Raw genomic sequence first — 16,502 nt, 5'->3', positions numbered from 1 at the left:
TATTGGATAAAGTTCGCGCGTCTGTAAATCCTATTATACAAGCTTCTGAACGTTAATGTAGGTCTCCTGCACTTTGTGGTCATCCGATAATTATATTTCTGTTATCAAACTCTGTATAGAGGCGCTCGAAGCTAAAAATAAGGGCGACTCGCCATAACTGTTGCAGCTTAGTCTGCAATACAAGTACACGTACAGTATGCAAGTTGCAGCGAAAATTACGAAATATAAGACCGACTTTCTAACTTAAAACGATCATATCGAATACATTGATGTAATTTTTCAATAGATTATCCGAGTATGTCATATTTCATCCATATTTGTATACGTAATCTAATAATTTAGAAAAATTTTTATAATAAAAAATAACATCACACATTTTTAGAACTAAGACAAGAAATAAGAAAAAGAAATATGAACTAAAACAATTAAATGCAGGTAATATTTGTATCAAATAGTATAAATAATGTAAGAACAGTATTTTGCGACCATTTCCCGGGAATTAATTACAAGAGAACTATGCATGTCTCTAATTATGGCCAATTGAACGATTATCTTCGTTAATAGTTTCGTGAAAGCACCTGTTCTCTGATAAGTGGATCAGGAAACGTCGAAGATCAATCTGAGTCTGGAACATCGTCCGTAGATTAACCGTGCTAAATATCAGTCGAAAGTGTTTCCGACACACGCATTAGAACGGAACTGTGATAAGAGCGACACGCGTCGTTGATAATACAGGATGATGGCTGAAAAGTGACATTTTAATCGCGGCATGTAGTCGGACGATGTTTAAGCTTTGTTCTCAGGGCGAGAGGGATTTCCCGGCGAGAGGAACGCTCGCGTTGTTATGGGAGCGTTGTATAATCTCGGATGCTCTGTATTATCCTGTTGCCAGTCAGCGAAAGATAAACGTTCACTTAACGACGGAACGACTCAAAATCGTCTCTGTAATCATGATTATCCCGTAACTAAGCCTTAAGAAATTATCTCGCGGAAATTGTACGCGGTAATTAAATAAATAAGCGACAATACGACATTTTATATAACGTTCCTTCCTTCTGTTGGATCTGTTGGATATTGTTTGAAGAATTATATGAAAGTAAATTATGAAATAATTTGCACATTTTTGCGTTGTAAAGTTTTACAATTTCATATTATTTACATAAAACCTAATAATTTACATAAAACCTAAAGAGATTTAAGAAGGAAAGAAGGGGAGAGAAGAGAGAGAGAGAGAGAGAGAGAGAGAAATTACAGTGTTCCACAGGCCGAGCTATAATTTTTGCGCTTCGTCGGTTAAAGACAAAGTGGACGTTGCAAGCACCGTAAGAAACGACGGGCGCGTTCTGCAAGTTACGTCAAGAAAGTTCGAAGACTCAATTAATCACGTTTTTTTCGTGCTCCAGACGTGCTTTATGGCGCGCTTCTTGCGCGGGCACATCATGTAAATCTCAGAACTCTGTGCAAGTAGTAAAACCACCGCCGACTCCCCGACTCGACGGCTTCGAGAGTCGCGGCATCGGCTTGTCGCAATCTTAATGATAACGTAGCCTCCTCTCCTCCGTTTTCCGATTCGATCGTTCCTTTCAGGAAGAAAAAGGGAACGAGTTAAAAAAGAAAACTTCTCTTCCCGGAGCGTCGGAGCATAATGAAAGATGACGTCGTCCTAACGCAAAATTTGTTATTACTGGGATTAACAGCGTTAATTAACTAATCTGTATTCATACGTATTTTATTTTTTAATTTATAACTTATAGTGCAAGCACAATTAAAAAAGTTATTCTTGAAGTTTATTTATATTTTTTATTTCTAATTATGAAAAAGTTTCTGAATGCGTACTACTCAAGTTATTTTTGTATGCAAATAAATATTAAAAATTAACTTGATTTCAGGTACTATAATGTTTAATCTTTCACCAATAATTTATTATTTTTTTGCAACATGCTAACTTTCGCCTATTCGATACTCTAACTAGTTCATTTAATCAATTAACTAATATAACATTACACATTATTACACAATATTATACTGATCTTTTCATCTGCTGTACTGGTAGAATACGAGGAATTTATAATATATTTTTATGTCCAAAACTAATATAACAAATGTTGATGAGCAATTCGTAATTTTCTAAGGAATCTCGTGACAATTTTCGTGAAATACACAATACGTACATACCAATGTATTGAAAAATTTGACATTCGCACAATCTGCTGTTACAAAGAGTTGAATTACACGCAACGATTGCAAAGGACGGCGCAATGCTGACCTATTTTGAATACGCTTATTTGTAATCGGGTCACAGAATGCCGCGAAAAGTACTGCCCTTTGTTAAGGATCGGTTTCTCACGCCGAAAAAATATGACGCGTTATTTACACCCCGCGACGTACTCTGACGTTCTGTGGGAACCGATTTTCCGAAGCTGGGATCGGAAATCCCCGTGTCGAACCACGACAACGACGTCGCTCGACATTGCAGATCGCCGGCTATTACGGCCGAGGTCTACAATAATCTTTCCCGCGTCTTACTCGGAGAACGAGTGGACCGCCATACCAATATCATCGGTATCCTCTTACCCGATACTTTGTTCTATCTCAACAGGGAAGCAAGATGCGATATATACTCGGACTGAATGGCGGAATCGTTGCAACCGCCTTCCATCCTTTATAGACGATATTACTTACACTTCCCTCGCCCGCTTATCGGCGATGGAAAAGCTCCCTATTGTCGTAGATCTTGATGCTTACGATGTAGCGTCCATGACCGGGACGGACTGATCTCGCAATTGATAACGCGTTACAGCGCACATGAGAACGTTCTCCGGAAAGCATCGGCAAGGTGGACGCGAGCAGGGCTTGACACTTGCGAAATGCGAGTTGAATGGCTCAGTGAGAAATGGAGAGAGAGAGAGAGAGAGAGAGAGAGAGACCAAGTTATCCCATAAATATAACAGAAGTGAGTTGGGACGCGAACTGTAGGTAGAGTTTACCGCTACGGAGACTTTTTCTTAACTCCCTGTTTCCCCCATCGAGTTCAACTCCCTTTATATCACACTCACGTCGCATTCGAAATGGTCGCGTATCGACGCAATTGCCACGCAACACGTACGTGCGATTACTTGGAGCAAATGAGACTTTGTTATCAGGTCATCCTCGTTCTTTCTTTTTCTTCCTTCTCCCTCCGCTCTTTCTCTCCCATTCTCGTCCTCTTTCTTATAAAGGCAACTGGAATGTATTACCGCGGTGCGGTCTGGGATGAGCTGCAGGTGCAGTAATCCGGTGATAATGGAGTAACGAGATTCGCCCTCACGTACATTTCCTGCATATTTTAACTCTGCATTTTGCGGCACAGTCGTATGTATGTTGCGCCGTCGGGTCGTTGTGCCTAAGCAACCCTTTGGCCGCCACCCTACTGACCCTTTGCGTACATATAAACGCATGTTCATTCCGCTGATTCACTCCGCACGGAGACTTGAGTAATTTTATTGGACGACGATGGCGATTTGTTCTCGCTAACAATAATAATTTTGCACGGTACGAAATAACAACTTCCAAAGTTGTTTAATATTGCTTTACCATTTTAAATGTGCTCATAAAAAATAAAATTCGAAAATGTCATGTTTAAATTACGAGAAGAAAGCAGAAGGGAGAGAAAGAGGGAAAAACAGAAGAAGAAAGGGAAAGAGAGAAAAAAACGTATCAAAACATCTAGCAATTAATAAATTAAAAAATTGTATAATTTGGTTAACACATAATAGTTTAATTTGATTAGTACATACTGTTAAATCGTTAAAATTATCTTTTTACGTTTCAATGTATCGAAATATAGTTAAATGATTGGATTTATGTCTTTGTAAATCATTATGTAATATTTAGTATCAAAATTAAAAGAATTAAAATATTGTGTGAATAATTTCTTAATTGACATAACAATATGCGTGCGTAGCAATTGCATATCATTTTTATTGTAATGCAGATATTTACATTACTAATCATTAACCATTTAATCAAATTAAGATGTTTGTAGTTTATAAATTATTTTACTAATTTAACAAATTAACTCAAACAAAATAATCTTGTTAAGCCAACAATATATATCAGTTAATTTAACAAAACAATTGTGTGAATTCAACAAAATACAGTCAACGAAACTAGTTCCACTAAATTAACGAAATGTCTTTCCCGAACGCGACAATTACATCCGTCAGTAATGATTCGCATACAATGGAATTTCGCGCAAATTTGTTTAATCCATACCCTCTATTGCGCCAGATTGCAGTAGTAGTAGCTTACTGCAGAATACGTTTCGCCCAATAAGAAATAAAAAAAAATATATTGTATTGGCGTGGAGAGTGCAGAGAGGATAGCAGCGCCTCGGCATTTCAGGCTGAATTTTACATAATGTATCAGCGCCATACGTACTCCCTGAAAGGAACGAAAGAAGAGGGGATCTCCTTGTCGAAGCAGGGGACGTCGGAGAGCGCGGCTCATGGGGATGCAGGAAAGCTTCAAAGCTCTGATGGAAATGAGAATGGCGGATTGAACGTCGTGCGCTTGAGTGGAGCTTAATAGGGCGGGTTAAGTTCGGTTTATTTGATACACTACCTCAACGCCTTAGACGAGATTGCCTGCCTCTCTGCGAAACCCGATTGTCCGTAGACTAGACGCCAGAAATGACGCTGCTTGCCCCCTCGGGGGTCGAAAGAGTGTCATAAACCCTTTCAAGACGAGGAGACGTTTTATTTCCGAAAGCGTTTGGTAAATTTCAATAAAATTCAATATACATTTTCCAAACTCTTGTAATTGCAAATTTAAATGCTTTCTTAATGAAAATGTGTTGAGATGTGAGAATTAAATGGTGGTCAAGGATTTTTCGTTTTTCTATTGACTTTTATATTAAATAAAAGATTTATTAATTATTTACCAGATAAATAATAAATAAACCTTTCACATCGAACTAATAGTTTTTAAGCAATCTATGAACAATTTATAACTTGCTTAAGTTCTTGAATGCTTTCCAGAAGCCCCGAAAAAATTGATATGAGCTTGGGATGCAACACTTTGTTACACGAGACGAGGGGTCGCGCCAGCAGGCGTGGATAATTAATTTCGACCTGCTCTGGATTAATGGTTCCATAATTCGCGTGGACTTACGCAATTTGCGGCTTAGCTAACCGCACATTATGCATCATGTTATCGCGTCTGAGTATTACACGCGGCGAAGACTCGCGGCAGACAGAATCCGCGGTCGTGAATGTTGGCGTATTGTGCACGATATCTAGATTGTTGAAATGTATCCTGTAATCTCGCTTTATATCGCGTCTGCCGACGGATAACTGGTCGGCGTACCGTCTATTTGATTGCCTCTTAATCGCTTTCATCCACTTTAATCTGGATCTACTATTATCTTACGAAATGGTTACTATCGACCTCTTCGAGGTTGTATATTCGAGACGTAACTCTTTTCCGCGCGATTGCTCCGGCGGTTATGCGCGGGGCCGTGAAATGCGGCAAGGATGCGATATCCGTCGCCGTCGAACAAACGGATCTACCTTCCCAAGGGGGAGGAGGGGCCTGAAAACGTCGTCGTAAAAGTGTCTTCGCCACACGAGCACGTCTAAATTCGATGTGAGAGCACATCTTATTTCTCGATGTTAGACCGACCTGGACTAGCTCACCGCTGCCGTGTCCACTCGTTTTCACAGCGTGGATTTTCAAAATACCCGACGGGAGAATGTGCTAGCAGCTAGAGGAATATCCCAAGCGGGGGGCTTTAGAGGGATATCCTCCTTCCACACACTTCGCGCAAAAATCCTATGAAGTATAATCATTTCGTGATGAAAAAATATAGTTCGAGAGAGGAAAAACCGCGTTGCAAGATCGATCTTGGTGAATAATAGTTAGTTGGATTTAAGAGATGCGAAAGTAACACACATATCGATGACTTAAGAATAATGTCGTTACTAATGAAATATTAACTTACTTGTTGTAAAGAACAATGTCGGGTAGCCATATGTGTTCCGATGGTACGTGAAGGGTTTCAACACCGCCATATTCGTCCGGATTCCACTTCAACTTGTAATCGTTCCACTCCTGAAAGCAGAAAGAAGAATTGTTAACGATTTAATCGAAAATAAAGGTCTTAATTGATTCCCGAGCAGCTTTGCATGAAGAAAGAAAATGACATGAAAAAAAAAAGGAAACATAAAAGTCGTTTTCCTCATTGTATATATTCTTTCTTCTTTTCTTTACTACGTTGTAGGCACAATTGCTTTCATTAGTTTCTTTCCGCGCGCATCAAAACAGTTCTTAAACCCAATATCATTTGTATTAAATTATGATAAAAGAAAACGCGCGCATTCTTCTAGAAAACTTATTTCCAGTAAAAATACCTTGTCCAAAGTATAAATTAAAATTAATATATAAAAAAGTATGCAATATTTGTAATTAAATATCCATCCTTATGCAAGAAATAGCGCCTATAAACATCTTAACTACCCTCGATATATGTTACTATTCAATTCCGGACCCTTTTGCGACCGCTAGGCGTCTTCACGACCCTCATAATTACCTCACGGAAGTTTCGTCCACCGCACCCGATATCCGAGTAGGAAGATATAATATCCTATTTCTAAGATCCACTTTCCGGTTTACGCGTTTAAGCGAAATAAAACGATTAGAAGGAGGCAAAATAATTACGGGACTCTTGACTTTTCTTCCTGTTTGCTGTCTATTTTTCTTATCTTCACCACGAGACTCCGTCTCTCGACATAGACATCAGTGACGTTCAAATGCATTACAATAAGAAAGGAGTTATTCCCAGGATAATATTCTCTTCCCCCTCCTCTTTCTTTTGTTGTTACATTTTTCATTAAAAAGAGGAGCCGACGGTTGCATCTAAAATCGAGTCGTTTTGAAATCGACCCCGGCTTTTTTCATTCGTCGCGCGTTCATATTGGAGATGACAAAGCAATCGACAAAGCATTAAGATGGATATTTACGTACATCACGCAAACTTGTCACACTTGATTCCAAAACGCGTCGATATTTTCTCGTACGAGCCGAAGCATAACTCACGAGACGCCGAAGTTTTCTTACGTAGGTATCGGATCGATACTTGGGCGACGCCCGACAGCTCAGGTCCCGTTTGATCCAGTTACAGTTACAGCTTATGAATTTCACTAATTCATTCATGAACATCGACAGAATCTATCGTGGATTAATGTTATCAATAACGTAATAATCCGTATTCAGGCAGCTCGAACGCAAAATCTATAATTCCTAGTAATGGAATAATCGCATGACTACAATTTGATTTTACGAATAGCTCGAACGATCCTACGTAATCGTAGATAGAGCCTTTTGAATATCAAATTATTCAAATACAGATTTCGAAATCCGTTTCTCGACATTATACAGAGTAGTGAAAGATTATTACTGCAAGATAAAAGACTAGAAAATTTGGTCTTTTCTTCGAAAACTATTTATTTCGTTTAATATAAAATGATTTCACCTTTTAATGCAAGGCAGTAACTAACACACGCAAAAAGAAAATTGCATCTCAAATGCACCGCCATGCAATAATTTTTTTATTTTTCATCTGTTAATTTATTTGTTAGCAAAACTTTATTCTCATTATTAAATGGCCATGGCATGAAGATTTATCGATGAAAAAAAGAAAAAAGAGGGAGAAAGAGAGAGAGAAATGACTAGCTGCGTAATTTTGAAAACCTTCCCGTTGCGCCCGTTTTGCATGCCATGGGTAACACAATAGCGTTTGATATTTTATTGCTTGCCTGCCTGCATCTTACCCATTTTAAATTACACAGTTCGTTGAAAATAATGTACGTACATGAAAAATATTTTAATTTCGAAAACAAAAGCAGTATTCTGTACGCATACGATAACAATACAAAATGAAGCTAAAAGACTTAAAACAAGACTTATTTTTCTGTAACTTAATTTTCTGTGCCTGCTTTAAAAACAACCGAAAGATAATCTTTTCCCGATGTGTGTAGAATTATTCTAGTCCAGCATTAATTTAATGAAAATTATTGCAACTTAAACTTGACGGTGTTAGATTTACATTCGTCAAGAATTAGCAATTGAAGACTACTCTTGAGCGTAACTTGATCTCGTCGCCCTACGTGGAATTATATCACACAGCAACGCGTGACAGAAAACAGCAGCTGCAGGCACACCTGCGATGTACGCTCGCGCTGATACAGCGCGTCGAGTTTCGTTGCTCTTGCAGGCATTAATTATTCCACTCGCAATTAGCCGAGTTCGGTAGGTACGTATCTGGCATCGACGCCGCAGAGCGCCTAAAATTCCCCGCACGATCCAACGAACTCGGATCGAAATCAGTTACCGCGCAACGAGCAGAGCAGTCGAAGGATTTTAATTACTTGCTCTTTTACAGTTTTCTGTCCCCTTTTTCTTGCCCTTCCTTTTATATCGCTCGGGTGAACGAACGGCTCTTACGAACTCTTTCAAACAAAACTGCAAGGAAACTTCTTTCACTGCGCGCGCGAGAGGGGAATAAAAAAATTAATTTATGAAAATTTATTGTCTGCACGTATGAGACAAAGCGATAATTCTACTCCCATAGAATTAGGCACTTTTCGGAACGCTCCGCTGAGAGAATTATTGACATGAGAAAGCTGTGGGTAATATGAACAGATGCATGCAATTATATAGCATGCACTTTAGCAATTTCCCTGCGTTTCTCCCTTCTCCACTCTGCCCGTGGGGAGTGAGATGATAAACCGTCACACATCTACCACAGAAAATTATCTTCTCGCTAAAACGATTATACAGTGGCTCGGAGATGATTCCGACGTTAATTTAGTACGCAGTTCTAAAATGGGAACCTGCAAAAGGGAAACGCCCCAAGACAACTTTGCAGAGCGTATTAGAGCGCTCTATATTTTGGCTGGATTGGAATCAAAGTGGGGAAAACCAAGGAAAAACTAAAACTTCGGCACTAAATCCTACTAGACGGTGAACTTTCACGAGAGCCTTACGCTTTGCTAAGGTTGAGACTAAAATTAACCGAGCAGGTAATTTCGCTAATTAATCCAGCACTATTGCAGAAGCACGTAGTAGAAATCCCTCGCAAGATAGAATATTGAAATATAGCATTGATTTAGTAAAGGAGGAAGTTTCATAATAAATGCGTGCGCGTTTTTTTCTCGTCTACTTATTCTCTAAGGAATTAAATTATATGGTCACATGAATTTGTTTCTCTCGTCGGAAAAAAAATCTAGAAGAAATTTTTATTTGCTAATGCAATATACAAACATTCTTTTCATGATACTATTTCTCGGTAATTAAATATTATTAACAAATTAATAGAATATATGTTACGACTTATGAACGGTTGTTTCTTGAGAAGAATGAAAAGTTAGAACGCTAGAATAACAATCCGCCAACTGTAAAATTGCTCAAACAACACTAAAGTCTTCTATTAGTATCAAAGTATACAACGAAGTTCTATAAAAGAAAAAGAAAAAGGAAGAGTAAATTAATTGAATAAAGTGAATAATAATGCGGCACTTTTCTTGCTATTGGCCTCAAATAACCAGCCGTGTGTGGCTGAGTAGCTCGCGATCATAAAAGTTCAGTATTTTTCAATACGGCCGTAAATTACACCACACGCCATTTGCATTCGAATTTTTCTATTCGCACGACGACGCTATGCGAAAGACGCGATTTACTGAGAATGGAAGATCGATTCTACGACGTCGTAAAATCGCATACCAGAGGCGTAGCGAGAGAAAAAATGCTGGCAATTTAGTGGCAATATTTTCTTTCTTATGGCGCAAAGTGCCTTCGTGATACCGGTCATCTGAGAGAAGTACGTTGCTTCAATCTTTTCTTGTATCGTAAATAACCTTAAATTATTTGTTCTTCTTCGCTGCCTATCATCCTAACTCACAATGTGCATGTAAGTTCATTTTTATACTGTATTTATTCGGCGATTTATAACGAATGAATTATTTAATATCGCAATTTGTGCTCCGTATATAACAAACAACGATAGAAGATGCTGTGTGTTTTACAGCTTTCTTGTGTAAATTGCTATAGGAAATATATCAGAGAACAAGTAAAAGATGTCTATCGAATGTCCTTCACTTCAAGCGACTCATCAAGACGCGTCATAATGTTTTCTGAGAAACGTCTTAAGAAATCTTTTAGATGCAGCAGCAACTTTAACGAACGATATTTCTAGCTGTATAATAAAACATGCAGAGGGGTACACGTATTATTTTATTCTGCGAACAAATTATAAACTAAATCGTTTTATATCTTTCCTCTAAGTTACTGTTCTCTTTCTTAACTATCTCTTTGTTGAAGATGCATTCAAAGTAGAAGAGACCAAAGTGCATCGTAAATCGGTTTGCATAGTATCAGAAAACGTATCATCGCAAAGAGAGAGAGAGAGAGAGAGAGGAAAGTGAAGGAGAGACAACTATCTAGCACAACCTTTTAAACTCGAGAACGACTGAAAATTTCCGTATTTCTCCCGGGGTACGTCGCACTGTACGTCTCCTGTCGCGGGGCACCCAAAGGATTTTGCCCATATCGAGAGAGAGAGAGAGAGAGAGATAGAGAGAGAGAGAGAGCGCTCTCAGAATAAAGAGAAAATTCACAGCCGCAAAAGGTAGAGACAACTCAGCAAACTGGGCTTATTTGCCGCCGTCGAAGTCACGCATGTAATCGCGATTGACAATTGTGAGAACTCGCGAGGGAGATAAGAGACCGCGTCATTCTTTTCTCAACGACGACGTCCGGGATAAAGCGGGTCGCGGCGCAACGACGCGACGGTACTCACCGTCGATTATCGTACGCCGCACCCGTTTAGTTTGAAGGGCGGTTGCTCCGTCGACGCTGCTGTCTCACGTTCAGATTTAGCTGCCACGTAAACGCAGCGTCACGTTCGCTCCTGCGAAAAAATCTCACGACGGAAAGCACACGGAAAACGCAGGCAGACGGGTACACACACACGCGCGCGTGAATTTTGTCTTGTAGTTTTAACGGCTATATATTTTTGAGGTACCAGCAGAATGTCGCTATTGATAACAGAATTGCGAAACTAGTCGCTAGCAGCTTTGAAATACAAGACTTTGTACTTTCGGTAATGAAAAACGTATATCTTCCTCTACTAGCAGTTTCAGAACCTGCGCACGTACAACCTGCACGATATTATCATTTTGTATAAATTCTTTCTATTTGTAAGGCAATATGTATATGAAAATACAAGCGCATGTAATGTCTGCATATTCAAATCGCGTATCTCTGCCTATAAAAATTAAACCGACAATACTGAAAAGATAAAACTATCAAGTAGAAAGCAGATATATATTTATAACAAAAGAATGATAAACAAGTTTAGAATATAAATGCATTGCAATAAAGAACTGTTCAAATCATGTTGTTTCAGTCAGCTTTTTTGTTCACGACAGATTAAATACGAATCTTTTAGAAGCCCATGTCAGAACATTTCGCGAGAGATGGGAAACAAGCGAAGGATAGAAAGAAATCCGTTGTTACCGAAGTAGGTGAGAAAACTTGGCAAGACTGAAGCTGTCGGCTTCTTTTCTAGCAAAAGCTGACAATCGTCCGTGTCGGACATTCGGAAGCCCCGTAAAACTCGAGCCAGCTTCGAGCAACAATGGCAGAATAGTAGAATAAATACCGGCGATGCAAACATCTTGCCCTATTTAAACAAGCTCTCGGGTCGCGCGTATCCGTAATCCCCGGATCAGCTATTCTACAGAAAATACTGAAGGAGAATCAACAACAATACGCGATTTAAGAACATCGGCTCGGAACAAACATCGCTTTTTGATATTCGCATTTTTGTGAATTGCACAATAAATTCGTTATTCAGACGGCGCCGACTGAGTTTGGTAAAATATTAACTTCTGTTTCTCAAAATGAAGTTACTTGTTTGTGAATGTACGTAAAAAAATATGTTTCCAAATTTTTCTACATTAATCGTACTTTCAAACTATGTATGTAAAGAATATAAAAACCGTTAAATGTTCAATCATTGCAAATCTTCGAGTAAACATTACATTCTCTAAACGACTTGTTATCTATCATTTGTTAGATAAATAAAAAGTTTGAGAAATAAAGTTTTGAGAAATAAATCATAAAGAATAATTTACAAGAACTAAAATTAATATATGTTTCGACTTATTTATTTCAATAAATACAATTAAAAATTTTTTAAACGATTCTATGATCTTAGATACTATATATAATTTTTAAAAGAGCGCTACATGTTACATCTGCCTTTTCTTATATTTTGATCTACTGTGCATTTCGTAACAAAACCCGAATGTTTTGTAAATAATTTGAAAACAATCAGTTTTCATTAATCTTGTTGCAATCAACGGGGGTGTTCATTTCATAATCAATTATTAAACGTGAACATCGGTTTTAATAAGAGTACTATTAAGCATAATAATGTCACGATGAGGTAATAATGTATACCTGTGAACAAATGAGATCAGCGTGCATAAACGACTCACCTAATGCAATTACATGATAACAAAGCAAAAACCTACTGCTCGCTATGTAAATCCACGCTCGATGTTGAATCTGTGTTCAGACCAACCTTTGTAACGGACGGTGCCCTCTTCATGGAGGAGTTAAGTAACACGACCATTGGATCGGCGCATCGGTTAATGAACAAAAGGGATGGGAAGAGTGAGAATCTGTTTCTTATTTGTATTACGTTGCAGTTACAAAGACTAAGGAGTATGAAAAGTTCTCTCTCATTCTCGGCATATTTACATTATAAATATTACTATAGAGAAATGATTTCTTCGACCTGTGTCGTGAACTTGGACCGATTTCCAACGATACGCGACTAAATGGACCTAATAATAATCCTCAAACTATTATGTAAAAAGATATCAAGACGGTATCTTGTCATAGATATCTTGTGTTCGGCTATTTCACCTATTATTTAAAGTAATTAATAAGATTTCTAAAAATCCATAAACATGTTTTTAAATTTCTAGAATAAATTGTATTTCATTTTGGAAGAAAATAAAATGTAGTATGATTACTGAAGATCTCTCTCTCTCTCTCTCTCTTTCTCTCTCCTCTCTCCTCTCTCTCTCTTCTCTTTTTCATAATGGAGCGAACGATGCGACAATAATAATACGGCAATAACCCAATTAAATAATTTTTCGATAGAGTCACCGATAATTTGCATATACAACGTAATTGAGCTCTATGCAATTTCGCGCGGTATACAGTCGATTACGATTTCCCATCGACGATGAAATCCAACAGATATGTCGATAGCGGCGATACGCAGCCGCGCGTGCATTAAATCGCGCCGCACCGCTCGCGTTCCCCGGTTCACTGTAATTATTCTAACAATATCAATAATAGCGGCAACAATCCACAGCGTACGTTTGCGAGACACTTGGACCCGATAAATCCGGTCGCGAAATCGACCGCCCCGATTCTATGTACACGCGAGACTTGTACAATGGCTGCCAATAAATACTCCGTCCCTCGCATCTTTCCTCTCCAATTATAACTAGCTTGCGAGAAAATATTTCTTCTAGAGATCTTTTGCCCTCCTCCCTCCCCCGCATAAGATTTTCTCGCCTATTATTCCCATCGAGCGCAATTTGTCTTCTGTGAACGAAGATAATATCCACCCTGTTTTACAAATAAGACACGACGCACAGACTCGATTAAACTTTCCCCGTCCCTTTTTGCGGCTTCGTCCATCTTTCTGACAAGAAAAACATATGATTGTTTACTTTCTGAGTATTGCGGAACTTCCGAACCCATCATAGGACCGCTGTTGAAACTGCCAGTCGGCCTCTCATCTCTCGGCTCGCTTCTCTTTGACGAACAGTAATTGCAAGCAATTCTGAAACTCCGATAAAGGAGCGCCACTTCAACGGGACTGACATGACATCGAAGGGGAGCTCACCTCTGACTACCCTTCTCCACGTTCCGTTCTCCGGCTCGCTCATCCGCTACTGTCCTGCGGGTCGATGCCAGGAAAAAAAAGAGGGAAGACGCCGCCGATCTCGCTTTATCGACACTGACAAACGGTCGTAACGAACCGGATAAAAGGAGTATGACAAAAAAGTTCCGCACAAACGGGAAGCGTGCAGTTGTGCTGTATAAAAAGTAGGGACTTTCATGCCTAAGGTCAACTTTTCGACTAAACTTCCGGCAAACTTTTGTATCTTCGATTTCGCTTAAAAGACTTATTGTCTAACGGCTACGAGTACTTTGGCCCTCGATGCCATTTAACGGAAATTCTCCCTAAGAACTCATTGTAATTAGCCCTAAGAGAATTTCGTACAACTGTCTCGACGATTGTATACAACAAAAAAATATAACGTTAAAACTTACATTAGTAAATGTAAATTATCGTATCATAAAAAGTATAAAAAATACATATAGCATGTGTTTACTCTTCTAAGCGCATTAATTTTCAAATACACAAATTTAGATTATTTTATACAATAATTTATATAAATTTCTTTTTACTGTGATTACAATGATATATGAATACTGATATGATACTCGTAGATTTTCCTCTGTCACGCACGTATAAAAATTTGGAACATCTTCAAAAAGTTGCGCCAAAGTCAACCAACAGATATCTGTACATTTTGAGGAAATCCATTCTACCGCGATACCGAAGTTTTTTGGATCGTCGCCAACGACAGCCGACGACTCTTCGAGAATTCCAAATTTTCCACGTTGCAAGACGAGAACTGCATCCGCGAGCGGGGCAAGTAGTACGTGCGCCTGGGCTACTTTGCAATTAAAATGCATCCCGCAGACACCGCCCCATCGCTTGCAGATTTTGTAAAGCGAGGCACAAGCTTTTTGACGTCCTAGCGTGTCCCCTGAACCAAGTTAAAGAGATTCTTTCAACGAACCTTATCCTGACGCATTGCTTGTCACCATGGTCTCACCTACTTTACCTTCTTACTATCTGAATATAAAATTGTAATCATTATATTTTTATAACCAAAATGGTTGTTGCCTCACACATTTGCGATTTATTATCTGAGCTAGAAAAAAGATACTCATCTATCAATTCATGCATTCATTAAATATTATATATCTTATTCTTTCAAAAATATAAAATAAAATATAGAAAATATTACTTTATGTACAAATTTCGTAAATAAATTTGTATGTTATATTTATAAAATTTATATTAAAGAAATTTCTTAAGAAAATTATCCTGAAGATATGAATTTATGTGTGTAAAAAATTTTTCGAAATATATAACCAAAGGGATAATTATATTTTATATAATAGAAAATAGAATTTAAAAAATATAATAAAAAGGATCAATTCCATTAAAATCCGTCAAAATTAGTTGTCAAAGTGGACACTTTCAAACACGCTTCTGTGATCATCGGTGACGGATGGCGCAAAAAAAAGAAAAGATGCAATCTTTAAAAGACGAAGAGCAAAAATGGTTACGACCAATAAATTCGCAAGATGGACGAGGAATAGTTGTATCACGGAGCTGTTCTATCGCGCGAGTACACAAGAGAGTATTATAACAATAAAGGCCAACTGCTATCCGCCGATTCGAATTTCGTCGTCGACAAGCGCGAATGAAATTCGCCTGCTTTGAAATTCCAAACCACCGTCCTACGTCGAAAGGGGAGATCTCCTGACAATCAAAGCAATACGGTAGCATCGCGTATAGTACTCACGAAAATGGAAACCAAATTTCGACGGTCGACATTTGCAATCTTTAAGCAGCTTGCCCGGTATCGCTTCATTCGTCATACATGAGTAAAATTTGACTACAAATTAAGAGTAAATCAAGTTACGCAACAACAAAATGTTGTCGATTGCATCTACGTGAATAAAATTTGAATCTAAAATTACGTCATAGTAGAGTAAATCTTTAGAAAATGTAATTACATTTTTATGTGCTTTATATATACAATAAAAACCCATATTTCTTACAAACTCATTAATTAAATACTTTAATAAATTGTAAATTAATAAATAAAATACGATAAGCTTTAATCAATCAATCAATCAATAATCATAGAGATATACTAAATAGATATTAAATTAATAATGATATATTTATATTACATTAATGGCTATAATTCTATCTATCAATTAATAATTAAATAGTAATTAACAATAAAATAAATATGAAACGAAGATACAAAGCTGCACGGAAAGAATTTTCTCTTAAAAATTACCCTAAAAATCGTGGTAATTGTGGGACAACGTAAACCTTGAAGAATTTTACTATACTTTTAACAAAATTTACTAAAATTTTAATAAAATTTGGCAAAATTTTGTAAATTTTACTATACTTCTAACAAAATTTACTAAAACTTTGCCGAATTTTATTAAAATTTTACTAAATTTTAGTAAATTTTATTAAAAGTATGGTAAAATTCTTCAAGGTTTACGTTGTCTCACAGTTACCACAATTTTCAGGGTAATTTTGAAGAGAAAAT

At 37.7% G+C, this 16,502-nt stretch overlaps 1 protein-coding gene across 3 annotated transcripts in view; it reads right to left on the bottom strand.

The window, feature by feature from the left end:
• LOC105831718 (acetylcholine receptor subunit alpha-like 1) overlaps window positions 1-16,502 on the bottom strand; it is a 210,755-nt gene that overhangs the window by 102,365 nt on the left and 91,888 nt on the right. For all 3 annotated transcript variants that reach the window (XM_036288749.1, XM_036288748.1, XM_036288750.1), the window contains one exon: window positions 5,981-6,090. In XM_036288749.1, coding sequence (XP_036144642.1) covers window positions 5,981-6,090 — 110 coding nt within the window. The remainder of the gene's footprint in view (window positions 1-5,980; window positions 6,091-16,502) is intronic.

This window comes from Monomorium pharaonis, chromosome 6 (genome assembly GCF_013373865.1).
Source record: "Monomorium pharaonis isolate MP-MQ-018 chromosome 6, ASM1337386v2, whole genome shotgun sequence".
Classification (NCBI taxonomy): domain Eukaryota; kingdom Metazoa; phylum Arthropoda; class Insecta; order Hymenoptera; family Formicidae; genus Monomorium; species Monomorium pharaonis.
This window is presented reverse-complemented; position numbering and strand designations above follow the sequence as displayed.